The sequence below is a fragment of the Osmerus eperlanus genome, chromosome 3 (genome assembly GCF_963692335.1).
Source record: "Osmerus eperlanus chromosome 3, fOsmEpe2.1, whole genome shotgun sequence".
NCBI classification, from domain to species: domain Eukaryota; kingdom Metazoa; phylum Chordata; class Actinopteri; order Osmeriformes; family Osmeridae; genus Osmerus; species Osmerus eperlanus.
The window spans coordinates 15,533,526-15,559,819 of record NC_085020.1 but is presented as its reverse complement, the minus strand read 5'-3'; the positions used below and the strand labels follow the sequence as shown (position 1 = coordinate 15,559,819).

Genomic DNA, 26,294 nt, shown 5'->3' with positions numbered 1-26,294 from the left:
ACAAACTGCCTAGTCAATGCATACATTTGATGTAATAGCCAGTCCATACCGTTAATATTACAGAAGAAAAAGTGGGAGACTTAATAAAATAGCATGTTCAATGTTATATTAAATATAAAAACATACTACAAACAGGTAAGACATATTTTGCTTAAGCTATACGCTTGTGATTGTAGCCTCGAAGTCACCTTGGTTTTAATCATATATCGACATGATACAAAGTAAATATAAATTGGTGCCTATTTCAACTTGTAATAGCAGTTTCCCCCAACAGAATGCTTTTCAAATCAAATCAAATCAAAATGTATTTGTATAGCCCTTTTTACACGCAAGCATGTCGAGGGGTTCACATACGCCCATAGAACTGCCCCTCAACCAACCTAAACCCTCAAGGAAGACAAGGAAAAACTCCCAGAAAAACCCACTGCAGGAGAAAAAATTGAAGAAACCTTGGGAGGAGCAATTCAATGAGGGATCCCCTCATTGAATTGCTACAAAATACAGGAATTTTTGTATTTTGGCTATATTGACTATATTACGTAGATGGAAAAATGCAGTTCTGGTAATTTGCTTAATATTTTCATCAAAGGATGATGACGATGATGATTAAGATGACGAAGAGACATTGACTGCTGCCGCAGAAAATGGATGCAGAGAATTATGTATGGTAGCTACTGGTAGTTCTCTCCCCATGTACTTTTATTTACAGGCTTGTGTGGAATTGTCAGTTACACTGACATTATGAGAATAATGAATATAAAAAACGATTTGCACATTCTGATCCTGTTGAACAGAGCATGGATGCAGTATACAGTGATATGTTCATTTAATGGCAGGTGAATTCTGCATGTGGAACTGTGAAATGTAATGCAATCCCATGTATTCCCAGTTACAAGTAAATGAGTTACAAGTAAATCCAAATCCTGGGGATGACGGCGATGCAACTATGTTTGTTTTTAGACCATGGACAGCCAATGATGTACGGAGAGCTACAGAAGGAATTCCCCATCCAAAAGTTAGTAGTTAGAAGTACTAGAATTTGTAGCCGGGGTGAACGACTTAATTGAAAGCTATCGACTTAATGGACTGGAAGTAGAGAGAGCAGTTAGACAGATACTCGGCACAGATTGGTGTATGATATGTGGAGATTTTAGGGGGACTGGCAATGATGGACATGCTCTTGCCCCAGGGGATCCAGCTTTAGCCGTCCAAACGCAAGTGCTTTTAGATCGTATACAAGGACGTTATCGGGCTAGGCCCGATTGGACGGAAGTTAATAGGTGTGTTCAGAAAGACGACGAGAATGTAGATCAATACTATCATCGATTAAAAGAGGTATTTGATAATCATAGTGGCGTACCACCCCCTCAAAATATGCAAAATGACTCGCCTTATGAACAGCAGTTAAAGAATCGTTCCTAAAGGGATGTCTGCCTCAAATTTCTGAGTTCGTTACTAAGCATATGGTAGATCATCGCATTTCTCGTTTAAATGCTACCCAGGAATATGCCCGTCATGCTGAAAAACATATTAAACAAAGGAAAAAAGCAAAACAGCAGTGTTTTCATTGGATGAAGACGGGACAGGCATGTTTTATTTGACAGTAATGTAGGCAGAGAAGGAGTCAGGGGCAGAGGAAGAGGCCGAGGAAGAGGCAGAGGGGGAAGAAGTATGGAAAATAGACCAGGCTGTTGCTTTGTATGTGGACAAATGGATCATTGGGCAAAAGAGTGTAGACATAGAAAGCGGAACTTCTCACCAGGAGAAAATGAACAAGCATGACTAGAGAGTAAAGAAGATGAATTAATGGAGAGATTGGGGAAGTTAAAAAATGTAAAAGCAAACAAACAATTGAACATGTAAATATGATGTTACAAAAGGAAGAGAGACCAGAAATTGTGCTGATTGTAAAAGGGACAGAGGTGAAGTTTTTGTGTGATTCTGGAGCGGCTAGAAGTTTAATTCACCCAAGTGACGTCCCTGGAGTTTTGAAAACTAATTCCTGTGTTTATGTGCGATCAGCTAGCGGACTGATACACAAAGAGGGCTTATCTGCATTAACATGGCTAGAGGACCCGGAGACAGGAAAAAGTGTGCAATGCCAATTTGTGCTGTCTAATGCCTGCCCATGTAATTTGTTAGGGAGAGATATGATGCAAGCATTGAACATTGCAGTGGTGCCGACCCAAGGAGGTGGCAAAGCATTAAGAATACATGACAGTAATGTTATCGAGGGAGAAGATGTTCTGCATTCTTGGTATAGCTTGGATTTAGTGAATACGGGTCCCGGGAGTGTGACGTCATCCCTCCTCAAAACAGTCAGAGAGAGAGTGCTGCCAGGAACTAAGATGATGAACTCAGACAAGCTACATTGTACATTATATTACAAAATGTCCAAAGGATCTGAATCACGTTATGAGGAACAACTATCTAAATTGTCACAGTCTCAGGTACACATTACAACGCTTTATTGGGACGATAAGGGAAATTCCGCAGCCCACTGTGTGTTGCCTTCTGATGCACGGAAATTGTTTCGTACAGGGGGAACACCGCATGTTTCGACTTCAAGAAACAGACTAACTAATTGGCAGGATTTAGGCAAATTAGTTGAAAGGGGGATTGCGGTAACTGACTGGCAGTCTCAAGGAAATGGGGACAGTTATAGTCCCGATCAAGACATTTTCTCGAGAACTCTGAACTGGACAACCCATGCAAAAGTGGCAACACATTTAGATGGGAAAGACAAACCTAGACGTGATTGACATATGTTTACTTTAACAGAGGAACAAGAAGAGACGTTAAAGGAGGTTCCAGAATGTCTCTGGTCTAAAGGGAAAGCAGACGTGGGGCTAATAAAAGGTATTCAACCAATCGAGATAACAGCAAAATCCACCTTTAGACCACATCAGAGACAATACCCATTGAAACCAGAAGCAGAGGAAGGTATTGATCCAATCATTAACAATATTTTAAAAGCGGGTGTTATAATTCCTTATTTAGATTCACCATGCAATACCCCGCTCTTTCCTGTTAAGAAGTCACCTCCCTCTTCTGGGTGGAGGATGGTACAAGATCTACAGGCTGTTAACAAAGCAGTGATACCGAGGGACCCAACAGTACCAGACCCACACACTCTGTTAAACGATTTAAGACCGACAACTAAAATATTTTCTGTGGTTGACATTAGTAATGCATTCTTTTCAATACCAGTACATCCTAATAGTCAATTTTGGTTTGCGTTTACTTATAAACAGAAACGCTATACCTACACAAGAATTCCGCAGGGTTATTGTGAATCTCCTACTATTTTCTCTCAAGCTATGTCTGCTAACTTGGCCAAATTTACACCACCAAAGGATAGTCAGATCCTTCTTTATGTAGATGATATTTTAGTAGCATCGGATTCAAAAAAGAATTGTAAAATTGACACACTTGCATTGTTGAAGTTCTTAGCAGAACAAGGACACCGTGCAAGCAAAGACAAAGTACAATTGTGGCAGAAAACCGTTAAGTACCTTGGTTACAATCTTACACAGTAGGGAAAATGTTTGGATGAAAACCGAAAAACAGCTATCTTACAAGCACCAAAACCACGAACAAAAAAGCAAATGATGTCGTTTTTAGGGGTAACTAATTTCTGTAGAAGTTGGATCTCGAATTACGTAGCTATTACTGCCCCCCTAACGGCGTTGATTTGAGTCACCGATGGCAGCGTCGGACCTTTTAAAACGGACACCAGAAGCGGATAACGCTTTTGTGGAGATAAAACAGGTTTTAGTGGGCTCAGCTGTATTGGGGTTGCCAGACTATACAAAACCCTTTACCCAAACTGTTGATTGTAAAGACGGACACATGACTTCTGTCTTGACTCAGACACATGGGACAAAGGAGAGACCATTGGCCTACTATTCTACGAAATTAGATTCTGTAGCAAGAGCACTGCCCCCGTGTGTACAAGCAGTTGTGGCGGCCTCTATGGCGGTTCAAAGTAGTGCAACCATAGTACTATCTCATCCACTCACTCTGAGAGTACCTCATGCTGTGTCAGTGATCCTATTACAGAATAAGATTTCCAATCTATCGCCATCTAGACATTTATCTTGTATGATGGTATTATTGTCCCAACCACATTTGACAATTGAGAGATGTAACAGACTTAATCCCTCCACTCTAGTGCCTGTGGCCACAGATGGAGATTCGCATGATTGCCTCGCAGATATTTCTGAGAAGGTGCTGACTTAAGAGACACGCCCTATGATGATAGTGAAATCACAATGTATGTTGATGGGTCAAGTAGGAAAAATCCTGATGGAACAAATGCTACTGGGTATGCTGTAGTCACTCAAACCAAAGTTTTGCAAGCTAAACCACTTCCTATTCAGCACAAGCTGTGGAATTGATCGCCCTCACAGAGGCATGCAAACTTGCAAAAGGAAAAGTTGTGACTATTTATACCGATAGCCAGTACGCCTTCTCAACTGTGCATGTGTTTGCACAACAGTGGAAAAATAGAGGTATGGTTACGTCAACAGGAAAAGACATAAACCACAAAGATCTAATACTTGAATTACTTAACGCTATCCAGTTACCTCTGAAAGTAGCCATATGCAAATGTGCGGCGCACACTGGGAAAACAGACCCAATTTCAATAGGCAATGCTAAAGCTGATGTTGCAGCAAAGGAAGCAGCGATGCAGGACATGCTAACACTATCAGATACGCCCAGCTATGTAGACGAGACAGTGTTGAGAGATATGCAAGATGTGTCCCCTAAATCTGAAAAGACTAAATGGTTAACAAACGGGGCAACCATTACAAATGGGTTATACAAATGACAAGACGGCAAGTTTATATTACCAAAGAATCTGTTTCGTTATGCGGCTGTATTGATCCATGGATTGAATCATGTCTCAACAGGGGGGATGGTAGGATTGATAACGAAAGTATTTACAGCCTATGGGTTCATAAACTACTCAAAAAAAAATTGTTTAGCCTGCCCTATCTGTGCAAGACACAACACTCAAGGGAATGAGAGACCAAAGCGAGGACAATTTCCAAAACCTCAATATCCATTTCAATACATATGCATGGACTTTATTGAACTAAATAAGTGTGAAGGAAGGAAATATTGTTTAGTTATTATTGACATGTTTACTAAATGGATTGAAGTATTCCAGAGTTCAACACCAGATTCTTTAACAGTGGCTAAAGCATTAGTAAAGGACATTATTCCAAGGTTTGGGATACCGGAAAGAATATATAGTGACAATGGAAGTCATTTTGTTAACAATACCATCACAATGATAGCACAACATCTAAGCATTAACCTAAAAAATCACTGTGCTTATCACCCACAATCAGCAGGTCTACACAGCAAAACTGCCGGTGTTACTTTTTCAGTGTTGGTGTTAATCAACAGGGTGCAGTGTTATTTTAACACTTAATAGATAAAAATGTACACTAAGAGAGTTTTTTGATGAAAGTGTTGGTGTAGATTTTGGTCGTTGGGGGGGGATTCTACACCGTGAGTGTTAAATTGACCACACCCTCGCATTTCCGGCAAAGAAGCGCCATCCAGAGCTGATCCAGAACTTTCGGTAGCCATCTTTCTAACCGCTGCGGTAAGTCAAACTCGGTTAATGTTAATGTTGTGCAGTTGATAAAGGCTTAAATAATTCGAAAAATCGTAGTTACTTTGCTTTTGTATGGATGTATGCTGTCTGTTACTTTCTAATCCCATTCTAAATAGATTTTTGTCGAACTGGCAATTGCTAGCTTACACTTGGTAAAGATGGTAGCTAATTTTAGACAACGGCTGTCGAGATAGTATAATATCAGTAATATCTGCGACTATTTTTTATTAATGTGCTTGTATTTCTTTTTACTAGCAAACATCGAAAAGATAAGTTTCACTTTGCTGACGAGTAAACTGAGGAGAGCTGGACAGGGCGGGAACAGTCGAGGAAGGAGAGGAGAGAGGTGAGTTTTCGCTATCATTCATAAGGAGAAGTTAATAATGCCTAGTATCTTGTTGAGGGAGTAGTAAATGTAGATATATTTATGTTTAGTCATAGCCGCAACAAACTCCGGTAGTTATCTCAATGCCGGAATAAAACCCTTGCGAGCACAGATATTTTTTAATATGCTCTGTAGCTCGCTATCTCAGCAGCAGCTAACAGCTTGTTAGCTAACTCTTACAAACAAGCTTAACAGAAAGCTGTCTGTATGTCCCTTCTGTTTAGCTTAGTTTGCCTGTATAGCGCTGTTGATCTGATATCAGCCCCCCTCCCTTTAGCAGCAGCACAGACAGGCTCACATCAGCAGCACAGGAGGACAGATAAGAGGAGAGGAGGAATAATCATGTTCTTCATTCTTAACCTCAGTCCCCCCTTTTAAAACCAACTATGTTGTCTTGTTTAATCATGTGCATGTTGTTTTATACCTTTTAGAATGTGTTTTATTTATTTATATATAAATGCCATTCTTTCCTTTGAAGGTGAAGACATGCTGGTTCCTGTCGAATATAAGGGGGTGAGCAAATGGGTCAGGGTACCAAAGGTGGAGGAGGTCTTCAATTTCTCTGAATTTTTACAAGGAGGTAACTAAAGTGTCAAACTTTATCCATGTCTTCTGTTTTGTGTAACTTACTTGGAAGTTATGCTATAATCCAAATTGTCTTTTGTTTTAGTGCTGGCAAAATTCAATTTGTCAGGTTTTACTGCTTTGATGCTCAAGGATTCTGCAGGAGTTGAAGTGGATTCTGACATCTTTGATGAGCTTCTGAAGTCATCTCAGGTGTCCTTCAAGGCCTTCACTGAAGATTGCAATGGTAAGAAAATGCAACTTAGTATTTCTCTTAACTATTTTAAATGTAATAATTTATATCCAAAGTTAGTTCTATACAAAAAATATGATTTTGTGTGTGTGCGTGTGTGTGTGTAGACAACAGTTTTGGAGATTCTTCAGAGGGCTCATCCTTAACTGATTGGTCACCATCACGTGCATCCCATGGGTCATCTCCAAGCTCAGACTCAACAATTATACTAGAATCCACCAAAGCTCGAAGAAAACGGCTGATTGAAGGACCCCCTGACAGCAGCAGTGCTCGCGATGTAAGTAATCTTTAAACTAAGGTCTCAAGCTGCAGATAATAAATTATTATTGGTTTAAAAAAAGAAGAAAAAAAACATGCGAAAGGGGCAACACTCCAGAGAGGAAATGTATTGGTCTAACCCCATTCAAATATGTTTTTGCCGTCTACTTTAAATGTCTGAATGCTAGGCAATTGTTGTTTCAGATTGTCAATGCAGCCCTGCATTCAAAGCCGGACGGTGACCAAATAATCAAAGAATACGAGAAAACAAAGAGTCTGTCGGATGGTACAAGAAGAAGGATGATCAACATGCTTGTGGCTGACATGGTAGAGAGCCATGGGTAAGTATTGCACACTTATAAACACATATTGATTTGACCAATGTTCATAATATAATATTTAACAATTATTTCTGTGTTCAATTCAAATATATATTGTTCTATCATGATTACAGTAATAATGAATAATATTGACAACAGCACAACAAAAGCAAAATGTACACAGCAAATTCTCAGCCTTTGTGCTGCATAATCCAAGTCTTAGATATGCAGCCATAGTTTCAATATGTCCCTTACATGTTTTACACTGTTTTCCCTTAATGTTTTTTTTATATTTCAAAATAAACTATTACCTGAAAAGTCTCCTTTTTTTTTTAAACAAAAAAAAAATCTATCACAGCCTGCAATTAAACCTTTTTTCAGTCACTTGATTTATGGGTGAAGTATCACTTTAGTAATTCATCTATCTTTTTGCAGGAGGATCCCTCCAGTAAATATCCGCAGTACGTATGCACTTGGCATTACAACCTTGTTCCCAAATTTGAAGGACCCGGATTCAAAGAATGGTTATGTAAGTATTGATATAAATATACATCCATGCTGCAGTGTTTCAGTGCATTGAATTACACGCATGACAGCTCTGTTCAGGATCATTCCTTGTTCTAAACCAGGTAATGGATTATTTTTTTGCTATGTAATCTACAGGAGCATTTCTATGATCACCAGAGTGGTTCTGGTTACCTGGCATGGAGGCTGAAGACTGTGCAGCGCAACTCTGCTCAAGAGATCAAGAAATCCAGGTCCAGCTTTCAGGATGGCCCTAAGACTCATCGCAGCATGCATTCACCTGTGAGGCAGTTGTCAGGTGACGAATGCAATGAAGCTATATCAGTGATGAGGCACTCAAGTGACACAACCCTCGTCCAAGACAAAATGAGGGCAACATTTCAGAAAAGACAAAAGGTTGTTCAAGACCCAGCAACAGCTTCCACTGTCCTAGACCTTTTTCCGAGATTCCTGGACACACCAGGCTTGGTAAGAAATTATGACTTGTTGACAGCTTTGTTCTGTCTTTATTTGTTTGCTCTCTAATGTATTTTTTCCTGTCATATTTTGTGTTTAAGATCGACCAAGACTTCAATATGCTCTTTGGTGATGAAGTGACTGGTAAATTCCTCGCTAAATGGCCAACATTCTTCAAACCGAGGATCATTGCGGAGTGCAAAAATCTTCCTCAAAGTGTGCACGTGGATGACCTCCTTTTGTCTGCCCAACAGGAATCTGATGATGGTGGTAAGTGTAAATAAGAGACTTAAGACTACACATGCCTGTATTCCATGCATCAAATATAATTTAGAGCCTGATTTTTTTTTTTTTTTTTTTATCTGCTGGCTTTCACTCAAGTGTTTAAGGCAACAAAAAAGGTTGTTGAACATGGCTGTTTGTGTCATATCAACAAATATCTGTGATCCAGTTTGTTTTCTTTTTTGTCTTTATTGTGCAATCACTATTTTTTACATTAAAATTACATCACTGCAGCACAAATAATACTTGTAGCCCAGGTTGTCCTCATATTGATAGTTATTATAATACATATAGTGCTTAAATATACCTATACCAAAATGTAAAGATAATACCCCAAGTGCCTTAATTTCAACCCAATTGCTTTTAGCCAATGTATATTACAATAAATTGAATTTCCTGCACTCATTTTTGAAAGAAAAAGTATTCTAAAACGTTCAATGTTCTGACTTTAAATTAATATTGTCACAAATTCAAGCTGCTGTTCTGTAAGATTGCTGATTTACAATTGATTTTTTTCAGGCAGCCTTTGGTTTCCTTTCATTTAACATTAACAGTCAACAAAGCTATCTAGAGCCAATTCAGAGTCTCTGTAAGTGAACATTGAGAAGACATTGGTAAAGTAATTCAGGTAACTGCAATGGTGTTTTTTTTTTTCTGTAGTATGGGACTGTGAGGTTGCCGCCATCTGCTTGTTGCTTCACCTGTTGCCGCCAACATCCAAGGGCAAGAAGTCTGCAAAGATCAGCGCAACAGATGCTGCTGTCCGCCTGGTGAAGTTCCTTAAGGTCTGTTCTCAGAATTGTGTTTAAAGTATTTTAGTAGTATTGGGTTCTCAAGGGCTGATAGTCATTTTGTGACATGGGGTGTAGCAGATTTCTTCTTTTGAAACATTTCTTCTTTCTAACAAGTTCAGCTTTGTCCTAATTTGAAATTAATTGCTCATGAAATGAATTAATAATAATTAATTAATAATTTTGCTTGAAGAATGTATCCTAATTCTAGGAAACAGTGCTGGCATTCCGCACCAAATCCCGACATTTTATTCCATGGAATTCATTCTCTCCCTCTCTCTTAGGTGGGGAGAAGCATGGAGACCTTCCTGAAGGAAACTGGCCCTGCTCAGCCCTTTCTCCTGTGTGTTGGAGAACGAAAAAACAGCATCCAGAATTTCTACATCATCCTGGACCAAAAGGCCATTCCCTCCAAGACACAGACTGGAGTTGCTGCCTTTGACGAGCTCTTCAAGGCACATTTTGCTTTTGCTGTGTCCTACGATGAGGCGCTGTGCAACTTCTACACCTTCATCCAGACAACCGTGTATGGCATTGACGTTGGCAGTGTGAAGGAGAGTCCTCGGGTGAAGGAAATTCGAGCAAGATTTCTTCACAGTTCATTTTGAAGAGGAACTAATTTCTGACTTGAAATGTTCACATGTTACATTTGCAAGGTACAGCACAGAAATGGTTCATTGTTATGTCGACATTTGAAGTTTCAGCATGGATTGTACCCAGGAAGGTCTTTGCGTTTGCATTGTGGAGAGGCTGGTTGTTCATTTGTTTTTTGCACATAAGGATGGTGGTGATTCAGATTCCGTCAGTGATGTTGAGTTTGGTCCTGCAACTAATGTTGGAGCTTCTGTTTCACAACAACTTAATGTAGATCCTCCTGCGACTGTCACACACATTCCAATGGATAACACGAAAATACTAGACATGTGCAGCTCTGTTATTGCTCAAATGCAAGCCTCAGGAGTTCCTGAAAGTACGGTGCAGTGTTTAGTTGGTTCAATGGAGGAACTGGTCGATGACATCCATGCCCATGCAAAAGAAACTGTTGTTGAAAGTTTGTCATCTGAAGCATCCGGAGAAACATTAGAAAAAGTTCAGGACTGTTTTGGTCAACTTGAAAATCCATTTTCATCTCTTAACACAGAATCTAAACGAAAGAAGCACTTAGAAGAAAAATGGAAAATAGTGGAACCAGTGGAGTATATTCTTGGTGTGCGTTTTGATACACGCAGAGATAGAACAACAGGAACATACAGGCAAGTTCCTGTAAACGACAAGTTCATGTATGTACCAATCATGGGGTCTCTGTCATCTATGTTTAGGAACAGTGAACTTTGTAACAGTTTCCAAAAAACTAAACCACACCAGGAGGGTTTTTACAGAGATGTAAATGATGGCTCCTACTTCAGGAACCACATTTTATTCTCACAACAAGAACATGCTTTGCAGATACAGCTCTACTACGATGATTTTGAAACTGCTAATCCATTAGGCTCAAAAAAGGGAATTCACAAACTTGGCTGCATTTATTTTATTTTGAGAAATCTGTCCCCGAAGCTTAATTCTGTGTTGATGAACATACATCTTGTTGCCCTCTTTCACTCAGAGGATTTAAAGAAATATGGGTTTGATCCCATTCTAAAGCCACTTCTCAATGATTTAAAGATGTTAGAGGCTGAAGGAATGCAGGTGCCCTTTCAACCCACACCTTTGAAAGGTTCAGTTTTTCAGGTTACAGGTGACAACTTGGCTATACACGGCCTTTTTGGTTTGGTCGAATCGTTTAGTGCAAAGTACTGTTGTCGCTTTTGTTTAACTGAAAAGGGAGAGATGCAATCAGTTTTCAGTGAAGATCATCCAGGTTTAACTCTACGTTCTAAAGCCCTTCATTCAGAACACTGTGCTGCCGTACAACAAAATCCAGCTTTGGCCTCAACATTTGGTGTGAAAAAAGCATGTCCTCTCAATTCCCTCAAGCTGTTCCATACTTCAGACAACTACGCTGTAGATATAATGCATGATCTACTGGAAGGAGTGGTGCAGTACGAGTTGAAGCTTGTGTTTCAGTACTTGATAAAGAACTCGATATCTGTAAGCTCATTGTCAGAAAGAATCATGAGCTTTAACTATGGATTTACACAGAGAAAAAACAGGCCAAGTGGGGTAAAATTGGACGATGATAGCAACAATCTTGGCCTTAGTGCTGTTCAGTCATGGTGCCTCTTGCGCAATACCCCATTGATGTTTGGAGATTTAGTTGGGAGGAATGATAGCTGCTGGAACTTGCTGCTCCTCTTAATACAAATCGTCAACATTGTCTTTTCACCTATTGTAACCCATGGTATGACTTGCTATTTGAAACATCTGATTTTCGATCATCACAAGCTTTTTAAATCTGTGTTTCCAGAGCGAAATCTGCTTCCAAAGCACCACCACATGATACATTACCCAAGGTGTATTAGAAAGATTGGGCCACTATTACACATGTGGTGCATGAGGTTTGAAGGCAAGCACAACTTTTTTAAAAGGTCTGTGAAGAACTTTAAAAACATCACAAAAACACTGGCAAAGAGACATCAGAATCAACTGCCTTTTCATTTTGAAGGTTTTTATTTTAAAAGATTCCAATTCGGCCCCATTACTGAAGTCTTGGTCAGCAGTTTGGAGGGCAGTGAGGCGCTGAATGAAACTTTCGATTTGTCATGTGTTTCCACAACTTCCTGGGTCAAAAGCTATGGCACAGAGTATCAGCCTGGGATGTATGTATGTTCTGTTGTTGAAAATGAGATGCCTTTGTTTAACAGGATTGTCAGTGTTATTGTTAAAGATGACAGTGCTTATCTTCTAACTTGTGCTGTCTCAACAATGTATTTTGATGATCACTTAAATGCATTTAGCATTGAGGAGAAAAACAATGTCTTTGCGCTGCTGTGTGTAGATGATCTGATGTACTACAGGCCGTATGACAGGCAATTTTCAAGTGATTCTGACGACCAAATGTTTATTGTCCCATACTCTGTTTTTGTGTGACTCCATGCTGTACTTGTATTTAAGACCGTTTTGCATTTGTGCTGTACCTGTGCTTTCAATACACAATATTTTGTGAAATTACTTCTTGTATTGCCTTTTGTATTGTGGTTTTGGCTGGGGAGGAGGGTGGGTGGGTCCACAACATTCTACACCCTCAGTGTTATTTTTTTTTTTTACACCTGTAAGTGTTGATAAATTGGAGTCCAGTGTAGTTTCTAGTGTAATATTAACACTGCTCAGTGTAGTCTGGCAGTGTGGATTCTATAACACTGACACTAGTGTAGAGTATTATTAACACTACTCGGTGTTGGCCAGTTTTGATTTTTTAACACTGACACTAGTGTAGAGTATTAATAACACTACTCAGTGTTGGCCAGTGTTGATTTTCAACTCGTTTTAGTGTTGAATTAACACTGTGTGAGTGTAAAATCATTAACACTTTCAAAAGTGTTACTTTAACACCCAAAATAGTGGATGCATATGCACACTTTCTGGGTGTTAAATTTGACACTCTCAGAGTTGATTTAACACTAGCGATTTTGCTGTGTAGTGGAAAGACATAATGGTATTTTGAAGAGTAAATTAAGGAAGACCATGGAAGAGACAGGAAAGAATTGGATTTACTGTTTACCATTGGTTGTGTTTAATATGCGCATTACTAAAACATCAGCAGGACTGACACCATTTGAAATGATTTATGGGAGACCTTATATAATACCACAAATATGTAACACTGGAACAACGGATTGGGGGTATGCTGCAAGTCCCCCTAATAATCCTACACTGGCACAAATAACCACTATTATAAAAGGCAATCCAACTACCTCATGTAAAGCCAAAGACTGCAATCATCTGATAATAACTATAAAACAGGCCAGGCAAGTTGATAATGGTACTTATGTTGTGTTACCATATGTAAGTGGCATACAAGGTAGGAATCCAGCTGGATTCATACATGTTGAAGTACTTCCTGTGCAAGTGCTGTATGCACGTGGTCAAGGAGCATCCAACCCTCCATTAGGAAATCCCTTCCATGTTGAATATTTAACCCTTGTGTTATCTTCGGGTAATTCTGACCCATCAGTCATTGTGACCCACCGTCGTATTGCGACAGATTTACCGCATACAAAGACAAAGTGAAGCATTTTCTTTTAACAGCTAGGCTGTCTCAGACCCCCCACATTGCAAAGGTTAAAATAAAATTATTTTAATTTGTTTTTGTATTGGGTAAAATTGGGTAAACACAACGATGGTTCGTTATGAACCTTTGGGTCATGTGACCCGAAGGCAGCACAAGGGTTAACCAATATGACCTATGAAGACAAATTCTTGTCTTGCCTGTGCAAAAGCAAGACCACAACTTGGCACAGTGCCTTTTAACCCTTGTGCTGCCTTTCGGGTCACATGACCCAAAGGTTCATAACAAACCATCGTTGTGTTTACCCAATTTTACCCAATACAAAAACAAATAAAAATAATTTTCTTTTAACCTTCGCAATTTGGGGGGTCTGAGACAGCCCAACGGTTTGCATTTGATCCTCATATTTATATAGAAGGTATAGGGGTACCACGTGGAGTTCCTGATGAATATAAGGCAAGAAATCAGGTGGCAGCAGGTTTCGAATCCCTACTGTTCTGGTGGTCAACCGTTAATAAGAATATTTCCCCTAAAGCAAGAAAGTTAGGCTACTTAAAGTAGTCTTTACTATTGAGAATATATTCGCTGACATGCATTGCACGCGTGATGAACACAGCTTTTTTTTGTTTTTTTTCATCACAGACTTTTTTTTTTACTTTGGCGCTCGGGATTTGTCATTGGCGCTTGGGAAAACTAGCCGTAGCCTGGCTCTGCCGTAGGAGGGCAGAGCCAGGCTACGGGAAAACGGCTTTGGCGCGCGCCCAAATTTTCTCTAAGCAGGAAAAACCCTGTTAGATCGTTCAGATTTCAATGCATTCATATGGGATTATCATCAACATGTTTTCAACTTGATTTCTCAAAATGTATGTTTTAAAATTGACAAAATATACCTTATTTTGAAGAAAACAACATACTCTTTCGTTTAAGATATGTCTCCCGGCGGTGCCGACCTTCTATGAAAGGTAGCCAAAGCTGCAAAAACTATAAACTTTCTCAATGTTTATTGCAACCAACATTTGATAGCATTAAGGTGTAAGTCTCTACATGTTAACTGGCATATTTGTTTTTATTATCTCGCTAGTAGTCGCTAGTTATAGAGCTAAGAAAAGGACGTGGACCTGATAATTCCGGAAGCCTGATTTCTCAGTGGCGTTCTTAGTAACATTCAGGCTGATTTAGGCTTTCTGAGCATTTGTTTCAATGCGTTTGCTACCGGCGTTCCACATTATTTGACAGTTGGTTAGCCTTGGCCAAAAATGCCACGTTCTATTGTCCACCCTAGGCCTAATTATATGTTTTGTCTCTAAATAAATATAATGGCAGCATAGCTGCTAGGCTGACGTGCAATGAACTTTTGCTTAAGGTGTTTAAGAGTGAATAAACCCTAAAACAAGATTACCCTAACAGTAAAATAAATGTAAAGTTAGGTAGAACAAACTGACAGTGCTCCAGATTAATTTCAAACTGTTTCAGACTAGGAAACTCAAACTAGTTATATAGCCTACTAACGTTAGCTAAATCAAAATACAGTACTGTAGCACTAGTTAGACTAGCTAGGTATTTAACTTGTAACAATAACCAGTACAAATAGGCTATATAGTTCGTTTTCATAATTATGAAGAAGCAAGAATAGTATTCTTAAGAATACTTTCATTTACCAAACACAAATTGGGACTGATGACCTAGCGTCACTGTGTCCAATCCCGACCGGTTTTTAGCTAACATTCTGATAAAATGCCACTTCAAATATTGATAAAAATAATCGTATCACGTTTTCAGCTGATTTACTGATTTCACGTTAAGCTTTAACTTCTTACCTTTCGAGCTAAATATTGTTAAAAAAATTTGAGATAGCTTAGCCTTTACTAGAGCCGGTCAAAAGACGCTGGCGCCGGTAAATTAGCCTTGCGCTACCCTTGTCCAAACCCGACCGCACTTCTAAACACTGGCCGCTGCTGTTTTTCCGGGGATATTAACTTGATCCAGGGTCACCAAACTGACCATCAATGCTGTCAACATATCCGGGGACGTAGTTATGTCCTCCACAATAAGATATCACGCTTCAACATCTCCAAACTATGCGATTAAAATCTCAATTTGACTGTATACCACCACCTGCTAGATGTTTTGTTGAACTCTTCTCAAAGTTTGCTAGCCCCCATTCCTTCCTCCCCTCGACTACAGATCACGTCACACATGATCGTGTATTTTCATTGGCAAGACAAAGTAGTGTTAAGCTAGCGTTGAAATACACTCATATGCTAATCCATAGTAGCAGTACGATCAGGGGCGGTTTTAGGCACGGGCGGACCGGGCGGCATTTTTTCATGTCACGTGGGGGGCGCACAAGCATAAAATAAATAAATAAAAATCTCTGCGCAGCGAAGCGGTTTTCTCTTTTCTATCATTTCACTGTGTGGGGAATTGGCAAATTGGCGCCCCCTTCAGGCAGCTGCAGGCACCCCTGCTTGCTGAGAAGGTGCCGTGCACAGAAGCTGTGTGAAAAAAGGGGAGGGGGACAGACCGCTCACCTGACTGGGTCTCCCCAATGGAACGGACAAGAGGGGGGGGGGGTCCACTGTATAGTGCAATACTCTAAATTAGTGGGCTAAAGTCAGTTGCACCTCGACTTTCTTCCAAATAACGCACATTTCATTCATAATATTATAAATATAGGCCTAAAGTTCCTGCACATTTTTTTTTTTTTTTATTGTGTGAAATGGCTAATAAAAACATGTAACACAAAACGATTGTGGTCACCAAGGTGAATTGGTTTAGTCTTGACTTCTGGTCGTGAGTGACAGTGTTGGGGGGATGGGAAATCTGTTGACTGTTGAGTGCCAAAGAAGATGGACAGGAAAAGGTCAAGTAAGCCATCAGGTGCCCAATTTCGAAAAAAAAGAAAAGAAGAAGAGGAGAAACGAGAAAAAGATAAAGGTATGCAAATATGTCTCTGTATGATTATTACGGTATCCATGTCATGAATGAAGGGCTAATGTTAATTGGTGGGTATAGGCTAACTCTTACGTTTGTTAGCATTTTTGCTTGATGCTTGCTATGCAACAACATTTCGGTTTTAACTCAACAAACATGAGATAACATTTCACCATAATAGTGTGCTTTGCAACAAAACTGTTACAAGTTCAGTTATTATTTATTTTCATTATTTAGGTTAGGCCCTGTAATTAGCCAACGGAATTTTCAAATCTGTAGGTAGTTTCAAAGCCGAACATTTGCTATTTGCTACAACTATATTTCGTGACAAAGTATAGTTTAACGTCCTAACTAAAAGTGTTCCTCCCTAAAAGTTATATTAATATAGCATGTAATAACAGACATTTAGCGTGTAAGGGCATGTTTATGTAACCCTCCTATTATGTGTGGTGTCAATTTGACCCCAGGCTGTTTTAGCTGTATAGAACATAATCGGTAAACCGATTATGTTCTATACAGGGGGGGGGGGGGGGGGGGTGTAATTCCCTGGGTGTAATTCAATGTAGAACTGCCACTGAGTACGATGACAACACAGACACACTTGTCAGAGTAAAGATCGTCGCCCAAGCGTCGCCCGAGTGTCGCCGAGTGGTCTTTCAGCCAAAGTAACTTTCCTATATTATTTAGACATGTAAACGTCCATATATGTTCATGAAATTTTACACGTAGATTGTTTGGTATGCCTAAAATAATACTACTTACACTCTGCTGGCGATAGCAAAAGAAAATGCTGGCAAAAAGACCGGAAACTGAGTGTCCAAACCCCGTTCGGGTTTGGACAATAGTAGTTATAATAGAAGTACAGCGGTCGGGATTGGACACAGTGACGTTACCTCGTTTCTCGTTTTCTTTCCTGTGGTGTTCTTGACTTGAACAACTTCTTCATTTAGCTTTGCCGGATGTTGAAAAGGTGATGCGCCACCTATTGTTGAGGACATGAAGTTTGCCGTAAATAGGCCGTTGATGTAAATGTCAAAAAAATAATAATTATTATCTTCTTTATTCGTAGACTATCTCCTTCTTCAAACACAACGTCATTACTCAATTGCAACATATTCACAATGTATAGCCTATTAGCTAGATAGCTACAGACCGTGATAGCCTAGGCCACTGTGATAGGCCTATAGAAATAGTGTAGACTAAATGTTACCAGCAATGTGTAAAACTTTGAATTTGTATAGAATGTCTATAGACCTTTTTTGATGAACATTCTAGAATCTTCGTTTGTAAAATTTGGCCCATGAAAGCTTCCGGTTTGAGACGTGCAAATGATTGATGGAGTTTAGAAGCATAAGAAGTGAGAAAGTTACTGTGGTCATTTTTTTAAACAATGTCAATCTTGTTGCTGTGTTCGGCTGTTCGTTGAGATTGGGGAAGAAAAAGTTGTCCACAATCAAGATATGTACATTTCCTATAAAAGCGGGACATTGGGATTGGGTTGCTGCTGTAAAGAATAGCTTACTCGTAGTGCTTTTAAAAAGTTGTTTGGAAGGGAATTTCAAATCCTAGCATCAGTGGCGATGTGTTCTGGCTTAGGTAACTGAAATGAATTTGCGGCAGGCAAGGGATCCACCTGAACAATCAATATACTTAATTCGAGCTAACTTGGTTGTAAATATGAAACTATGCCTACGTAGACTACAAGTAGCTAGCTACGGTGGTGAACCTGGCTTGTTTTGCAGTGGTTTACACAGTCTCACTAAACAGATGATCGGAGTGTTGTAATGGGCTCAAATAAACACTCATTGCTATGTTTTACAACCGGAGGATTGACCGGAAGACTAGAAACCGTTTTGTCAAAAAAAACAGCACAACAACTCATCCAATTGAGCCATTCTCAGATCTGGACTATGCCACGTTCAGTAACTGGATAATAAAATAAGGCAAGCATTGTCAGATTTGGTCCAAGTTCAAACAGCTGTAATTCAGTCATATTTTCACATATCAAGGTGAAACTTTGCAGGGTACTTCAAGGGGGTGTCACCTTAAAGCCTATTAGGTTTGAAAAACCATCATTCAAAATGACATTTGATTTAGTGACACAAACATATTGAGGCAATGTGGACATTTACATAAATACACCCCTTTCAGCCATTTTGTATTTGATTCAACTGTCTTAAATAATGTTTTTAAATACATCAAAGATACATATCTGTACAAAATTCCAAGTCAATTTGATTTTTGGTTCAAGAAAAGAGGGATTTTGAAGGTTTTCCCAAATTATCACTGTACAGGAAAATCCATCATGGTGGTGTAGCGGGGTTTGCTCGTTTAAGATTAGCAATACTTAATTTATAATAAAGTATGTAGTTCTTGGGGGCACCACCTCTTATTTGTTAAAGGGACAGAGGAAACCTTATTGAATAATATTGAATAATAGCCTTCGTAATAATCAGTCTAATCTTAAGTAGTGAATTCTATGAAAGTAGAGCAGATCAGATAACAGGAGGGATACGCGAATATTATACACAATGATTTATTTTAAGAAAATGTAATTGGGATGAACAAATACCAGATAAGTTATGGATTAGTTTGGCTAAAACAGTACAGTAGGTCCTATACAGTTATGGAAGCGGGATACACAATGGGAGAGCACGTGGAGAGGGGAAAGGGGAGGAGAGAGAGAGAGATAGATAGGCCTCAAGAGACAACTGGACAGTCTATGCGATGGTAGGATAATCCTAACGAGAGCTAGGTTAAGTCATTTGCAACTAGAATCAAACATAACAAATTCAACCACAATATGCCAATGTTGTGTCACAAGTAAGAAATATAGAAAATTGCAGTTACTTTGGTCGGCTTGAAGAAGGGTAGAGTCAATGGTTTCGTTATCGTCCAACGAAAATAGAACAACGGAATCTTTTGCCAAAGTTCCAGGCACTCAGTGAATTTGCTGGTTGAGAGGAATAGTTTAGAAATGACGCGTTCACTTCAGTTTAATTCCTACGAACAAGCAGGGTGTGATTGTTCATCTTGGGTTTTTATAATCCAAGAAATGCGGGGTATCCCTTTTTGAGGGTGAGCTTTTCATTGGTCAGTTTACCTGACCGGGCGTTGTCCTGAGATAAGATAGGTGTGAAGTGGTCGGTAGATTGAAGTCAATATTTCAAATGTCCATGGAATGCTTAAACTTCAAAATATAACAATACAACGTTCAGAAATAGTTTTGTTAGTATGGTACAATCATTTTGATATCAAGATTGACTGACTTATCATAACAGGAAAGGAAGTTTCATTAAAACATCAAATTACATCAACACAGCATTTAAAGGTAAAGCATAAATTGTCACACAAATTCCAATAGTTCTTCTAGTGTCAGCCCCTTTGAGGCTTATCCAGAAGATAGTGGCATTGTATGAGACGTCATATAATGCAATCAGTCGTCCTGGTGATCAGTACTGTGTCTTACTGAGTGGATCAGAAATGGTTGTGTTGGCGGTTTGACTTTCTGCTACATATCCCCCTGCTGGCAACGTCCGATGACTCGACGTTGTTGGGCTGTTGGCACGTAAGAAGAGCAGAGAAAAGACAAACACGACACTACGACAGCATTTCTACTGTAAACATTGGCATGAGTGGACACTAAGTAGTGTAGGAATCAATGGGCGCTAACTTGGGTCCTATTACTAAGTTTCTCTGGGCTAAAGTTCTATGCCTTAGAATGAAAGGAATGAAAAAAGAGATAAGAGAGAGAATGTTTTTTTATTTTTAATAATAATAAAAGTGGAAGTGGGTGCTTTGACTTCCTGGAGTCATAAACCTCATTTGTCAGGGGCCAGGGTAGTTTGGTTATGAGGCGTTGTAGCCTATTATTTTGACAGTACCTCAAGGTCATTCATGTTGGGTTTTCTGGTAACAGATTAAAACAATTGATAGATTGGTGGAGCCATATTTGTCTCATGACAGTATTTTCCTATTATGTTTGGTTTAAAGGAACATTCTTGAACTTTGAGGCATTTTGGCCAAGGCACCTGTTGTGCACTTGTTTCGTCAGCAGTTTGACAGGGTCAGGTTGCTGGTATAAGGCCAGGCCAGGCCTCTGTGCATGGCCTGTTGTCCCCGCGAGTAGTGATGGTTTCTTCCGGGGGTTGTGCCAGCTTGTTGCAGCTGGGGTGCTTCTTTTGGGATGCTTGGTGGCCATAGTAGGTCTTCCTACTTTCTGCACTCCCATCCAGTTGGCATCATATGACTTCTTTTGGACCTGTGATGCTTCTCGTCGCAGGTGGGTTTCTGATGGCACCCGACGGTCATGGCGTTGTGTTGATTTTGTTCAAATCTTGTGTCTTGATGGGTGAGTGGCGTAGCTCTGGGGCGGTCTGGAGCGGCCATCTAACTCATGGATTCGGTCCTCTTCTGAGAGATGTGGATCAGACGTGGGATCTCCCCCCCCTTCCACTGTGAAGACTGTGTTCTGGACTTCAGGGTGAGGCAGTGGATAGGGCTTCTTGATGTTGGTCCACATCTGGTTTCGTTTGAAGTCAATGAGGGGTTCCACTCTGTTGAGTAGATCGTGTCCAATCAGCAGTTTTTCGGTCTCAAGCGGAGAGACATGGATGGGGTGGATTAGGGACATTTCCCCAAACGTTAGCTTCAAGTACAGCGTCTCTGTGACTGGAGCTTTGTTTTGGGTGAAGCTTGTGATGTTGAATTCACTATCTTCACTTTTAATCCATCTTCTGTTTGACCTGGCTATTCCTTTTAGCTGAGCGGCCAAGGTGGGTGCAATCAGGCAGATTTCTGCACCCGTGTCCAGCAATCCTTCGCAGTGCACTTCATCTTCAAGTGTGACGGGGACATAGCTTCGATTAGCTCTTCCTTTTCTGGAAAGCTCACCCAGAAATGTGTGTAACTATGGGGCTTGTTTGTGTGTTGTTGTTTCTGGAGGTTGTCTTCTCCTGGGTTTGTGGTGGTCTTGGGTCATCTTTCCTTTTTCCCATCCAATGGGGAGCCCTTGAGGTGTGTTTTACGTTGGGGCCTTCTAGTCATGCTGGGTCTGACGGATCCTTTTTGTTTGCTTCATCCAATTTTCTTAGTATGACACTAATGTTTTTCTTCATGATTTCTATGTTCTCTTCACATTTTCCTTTTTGTTGGGTTTCTTGGGGTTTGTTTGTTTTGTTATAGTTGTCCTGGGGGGTATTCGTCGTAGCTCGCTAAGCGGTTTAGCGAGCTAATTTTCAGCCTAAGATAAAAAACGCCTCCCTTTTTTTTTTTGCGTCAGGTAGGCTATAGGCTACATTTTTATACAGTATAGGCGATGCAGAAAACATTGGCAAAGCCGCAGCATGCGTTGCTGTAAGAAAAGTGTACTTGGCGCTTAACCAGCTGATGAATCAATTCATCATATTCCCTGGCCATGTCCCAGTCAATGAAATCAAAGAGGGATTTACACATAGGCCTACATGCATATAAACATATATAGTACATGATATAAGCGCAGTAGCCTACATATATCCTCATAATTGTCTATGAATTTGTATCAATTAGATACTCTTTGGCCTTGTTTTTATCTAGCCTACTTATTCTGAAAGAGTTGAGATCATTATTTTCGCTAGCAAGATCTCATTCGATTATTAATTTTTCCATTAAGCCTATACCAGCAGGCACATTTAAAGAAATGTGATCTGATTGATTGGGGTAATGAGACACTTAAGCCTATACATTTCCCCAAAACTTTCACATTTAGCTTATCGGCAATTTTTTGCCAAGCTGCTTGTCTTGCTCTGGCAGCGGTGGCGGTGTTTGACTTAGCCATGATAATATGCTTATTGTCTTTCGTAGAGACTCATTATAATAGTTTGCTCGGATGGCGAGAATAGCCTATCACCGCTCTCTCTTTCGTCTTTTCCGCCATCATACCGTTAGAAAATTCACGGTTTTGGTGATCGACCTTTCCTGCCTTTTGAAGTAGGACGTGCACGTGCAATTTCCCTGATAAGTTTAGCCTGATTGAAATTAACCACATGATTTGGATGCGGATCAGCCGAAGCTCATAGCGTTAAGAGCTTCTTAACGAATCTGGGAAACCCGGCCATTTGCTGTTCTCACTCATCTCGCTAATGTTAACGGGCTAAAGAGACAATTGAGTAACTTAGCTTCAACCCTTACGACGAACGGGGCCCTGGTGTCGTCCAGGGTTGTTGTGTTCGTTTTGGTACGGTGTGGGTCTTGTTGAGTGGTTTCTTGCGTGATAGGAGTGTTGTTTGTATCCATAGTTGTTGTCGGGTTGTCTGTTGTAATTGTTTTGATATTGTTCGGGTCTTGTTGAGTGGTCTCGTGCATTATAGGAGGGTTGCTTGTAGGCGGGTCTGGGTTCATTGGGTCTCTGGAGTTCTCTTCCTTCTAGTTGTAGGTGTGAGTCTGATTCCACCGCATAGACGTTTGGCTCCTGAGGTCTGTTGTTTGTCCATGATTTATATGCCATGTCCCTGCAGAGCCGTCATGGTTTCCTGGTTCGCGAAGGTCGTCATGAAGGGTCTTATGGATTGGGAGAGGTTGTTGATGAACACTGACTTGAACATGGGAGTTTCTTCTCCTCCGGGGTGGTTTTATGTTGCAGTGTAGGCTTTCCGGAACCTTTCATAGAATGTCTTTGGGTTTTCGTTGGCCTTTTGTTTTGTGTGCAGGGCGGTAGTGCAGCAGGAGCCTTTACTTTCTGAGTGCCAAGCCTTGAGGGTCCGGCAAGCCATGTGGTTGCCTGTCAAGCAGGGCTCTGATTGAGCTGAAAGAGGTGTTCTTCAACAGGTACAGCTTGTCCGCGTCTGTAGCTGTAGGCAGGCGTTCCAGATTGTAGTTCAGTTGTTCTAGATACATCTCAATGCTCTGAGTGGGATTGTCTGGATCAAACCTTTCTATGTTCCTGCTAATTTTTGATAACAGATCTAGGGACACTGCTGATTGCAGTACATGCAATTTCCTTGCATTCTGTTGTTGGGCTGGGCTTGAGGGTTCATCATCATCCCATCTGTTTGGGGTTGTGGTCTGACCGTGACGTTCAGGTTGGAATTGTAGCTCCATTTTCTGGTCATCCAGTCTTCTGCTCGGCTGCTCCACATCTTCTGTTCCCCTCGTTCTTCGTGGATTCGTGTCAGCTTGGTACAGAGATTGGCTGGGAGGGGATGTATCCCTATATAGTCTTCTTGTTTCGTACTCGGAGTGGAGGGGTGCTTCAGGTGAATGCAGCTGTCTTGGGTACTGGTTTCTTGGTTGCAGATCTATTTCTCTGAACCTGTCAGTTCTCCACCTTCGGTCGGTGTTTGAGTTTTCTTTGTCTAGGATCGTGGCGTTCGCTTTGTTCAGCTTATGAATGGTAGATAGTAGTTCCACTTTTGTTTCATGTAAGTCTTTCTTCATTGTCTCCCTGTCAGCTGTGATGTGTGAGAGATCTTGGTCCAGGTGTTGGAATTTTGTGTAGAGAGTGTGCAATTCTTCTTTTTTAGGTGGTCGTAGTCTGCTACTTTTTCATTAGCTTCATCCAATATCTTCACTGTGTTTTCCATGAGGGCGGTTGAGTCCTCTTTGCTTTTCTGAACCCCCTGCATTTCTTCTTTTAGGTCTCCCAGTTCCGTAGCCAGTTCCTTGTTCTCCTGTTGCAGTGTCTCCCGGATTTCTTGTTCTTCTTCTTTTGCCTTGAGGGCATCCTTGAGGGTTATTTCCTGTTCCAATAGCTGTGTTTCCTGTTCCGTTAGCTGTTTTCTAGCTCTATCTAGTTCTTTAGCCAGGTCGCTGGTTTCCTGTTCCAGCCGTCCCTGGTTTTGTCGTTCTCTTTCTTTTTCTTTTTTTTGCATTTTCTTGATCTTGGATAGCTTGCTCCCATTGTGTTTTGACATCTGCAATTGATAACCTGAGTTGTGCAGCATAGTTTAGACCGAGGCTGGATATGCATTTGATGGTTTGGGGTTTGTCCAATATTTGGCCCACATTTTCTGCAACAACTTCTTGAGTCTTCTTGGTGATCGTATCGAAAGGTAGATCGGTCAGTGTTTCCACATATCCTGGGTTTTCTTTCTTGGATAGGTGGACAATCAGTTGCTCAGCTTCCGTGAGGTGAGACATGTTTAGTTAACTAAGGATTGGGAGAGGTTGTAGGAAGTTATTAACACAATGTTATTGTGATAATGTTGATAGGCACTTTGTTTGTTTTGTAGTGGTTTTCTTTTTGGTAAAACATTTTTTTTTAAATAAAATGTTTATCAAATTAATATTAAAATTAAAATCAGAAATTAATATTCAAAGATTAATAATCAAAAACTGAGATTAATATTCAAAATTAATATTAAAGTCACCATCCAAGATCAATGATCCAAATACAATTATTTTTAGGCCTATATTAAATCCTAATTTCAGTAATCTTGTTATATTATCTATAACCGATCAGACAATTTAAATTGAGTAGCTGCTGATTTGTTTTAGCCTAAGCTGGACTGAGGAAAGTACAATGTATTTAAATACTATAGCACATTAAATTAGCCGGTTTAGCTTGTTGAATCAAACAGATAATGAACCAAATTGATAAGCCGCATCTATAATGTAGCTTTAAATTGAGCAAGGGTTTTACATTAATGTCAAATTGAATGCAAAACAGTGAAGCTTCTTTTCGAAAAGCTAGTTTATCAATTTAAGAATAGTTTAACAATATTGTGGCAGTATAGGCTGCGTTGTTCGGCTACTTCCAAACAAAAGTCCTTTTGGACTGATCACAGATAGAGTGGGCAAACAAAAAATAATACACTTTACGTTTAATTATTGTTTAGTGATTGTTGTTAAAGTTGGATACTGATGAGGGGTAAATAGAATTACAGTTCAGTATGGTCAACAGCGCCGATATTCTGACAACTTCCACTTTTAAGTGCGTGGAATGAAATTCAAAGTACAGGTGTTGTTGACGAAAAGTAACTATTTCCGGTTTAGCAACAATAAAAGTCCTTAAATAAGCAGGTTCTTAATAATTATTTTACTGTTACTTTAACTGATTCTAGACATTTGAGTGTTCACACTAATGTTGAATTATGCAAAACAATATGAAGCTTTTTCCGAAAAGCTAGGTTAATCAATTTACCAATTGTTTAACAAGGTAGAAGCATATAGCTTAATGTAGAGAACTGCGTAGTCTCCTTCAAAATCCTTTTGGACTGATCACTGTCTGTTATCTTCCTCTAACTAGACAATGGCAACTTATCAGTTGCCTGGTTGATTTACTCAACCCAAATAGCCAACACTACTATAATACAACTTTTAGAAGCGTGTATGGTACCAACATAGTAGTCTTATGACTCTTTAAAAAGGTTCTTATGCCTTCATTTAGAAGCGCTGCCTTTGTAGTTTCACAAGATGAAATGAGACGGGTCGCAGTGTCACTGCGCACGCACGTACCTCCGCTCAAACCTAGCTTTCGAAGCTAGCTACCACACAAATATTCAGTTGTCACGACAAAGCCAATTCAATCAGTACACAGCACAGTATTCAAACAGTGTTTAAAACCGTAGCTATATGGGGAATAGTTAAATACCACGGAACGTCAATTTAACCAAAAGGGTGGGAGGGTGGGTATTATTTCAGACGGAAAATGTATCTCAAATTATAAATCGCTCATTTCAATCTGTTTCAAAACCTCGTACGGGGCTCCAATATGTAGCAGGGTTTGCTTGTTTAAGATTAGCAATACTTAAC

General features: G+C 40.0%; 1 protein-coding gene across 5 annotated transcripts; it reads left to right on the top strand.

Annotated features, from left to right (window-relative positions):
• Positions 1-5,504: 5,504 nt before the first annotated feature.
• On the top strand, positions 5,505-12,566 carry LOC134017582 (uncharacterized). Of its 5 annotated transcripts, none has more exons than XM_062457364.1 (11): positions 5,505-5,596; positions 5,888-5,978; positions 6,496-6,530; positions 6,735-6,828; positions 6,957-7,111; positions 7,297-7,433; positions 7,848-7,941; positions 8,076-8,405; positions 8,495-8,663; positions 9,336-9,460; positions 9,751-12,566. In XM_062457364.1, the coding sequence occupies exons 3-11, from the start codon at positions 6,504-6,506 to the stop codon at positions 10,072-10,074; spliced, it is 1,455 nt and encodes a 484-aa protein (XP_062313348.1). In that variant the 5' UTR covers positions 5,505-5,596; positions 5,888-5,978; positions 6,496-6,503; the 3' UTR covers positions 10,075-12,566. The 5 variants fall into 5 exon arrangements, with proteins under 5 accessions (XP_062313348.1, XP_062313347.1, XP_062313345.1 ...); XM_062457363.1 differs by having other exon boundaries at positions 6,942-7,111; XM_062457361.1 differs by having other exon boundaries at positions 6,496-6,597; positions 6,688-6,828.
• The last annotated feature ends 13,728 nt before the right edge of the window (positions 12,567-26,294 follow it).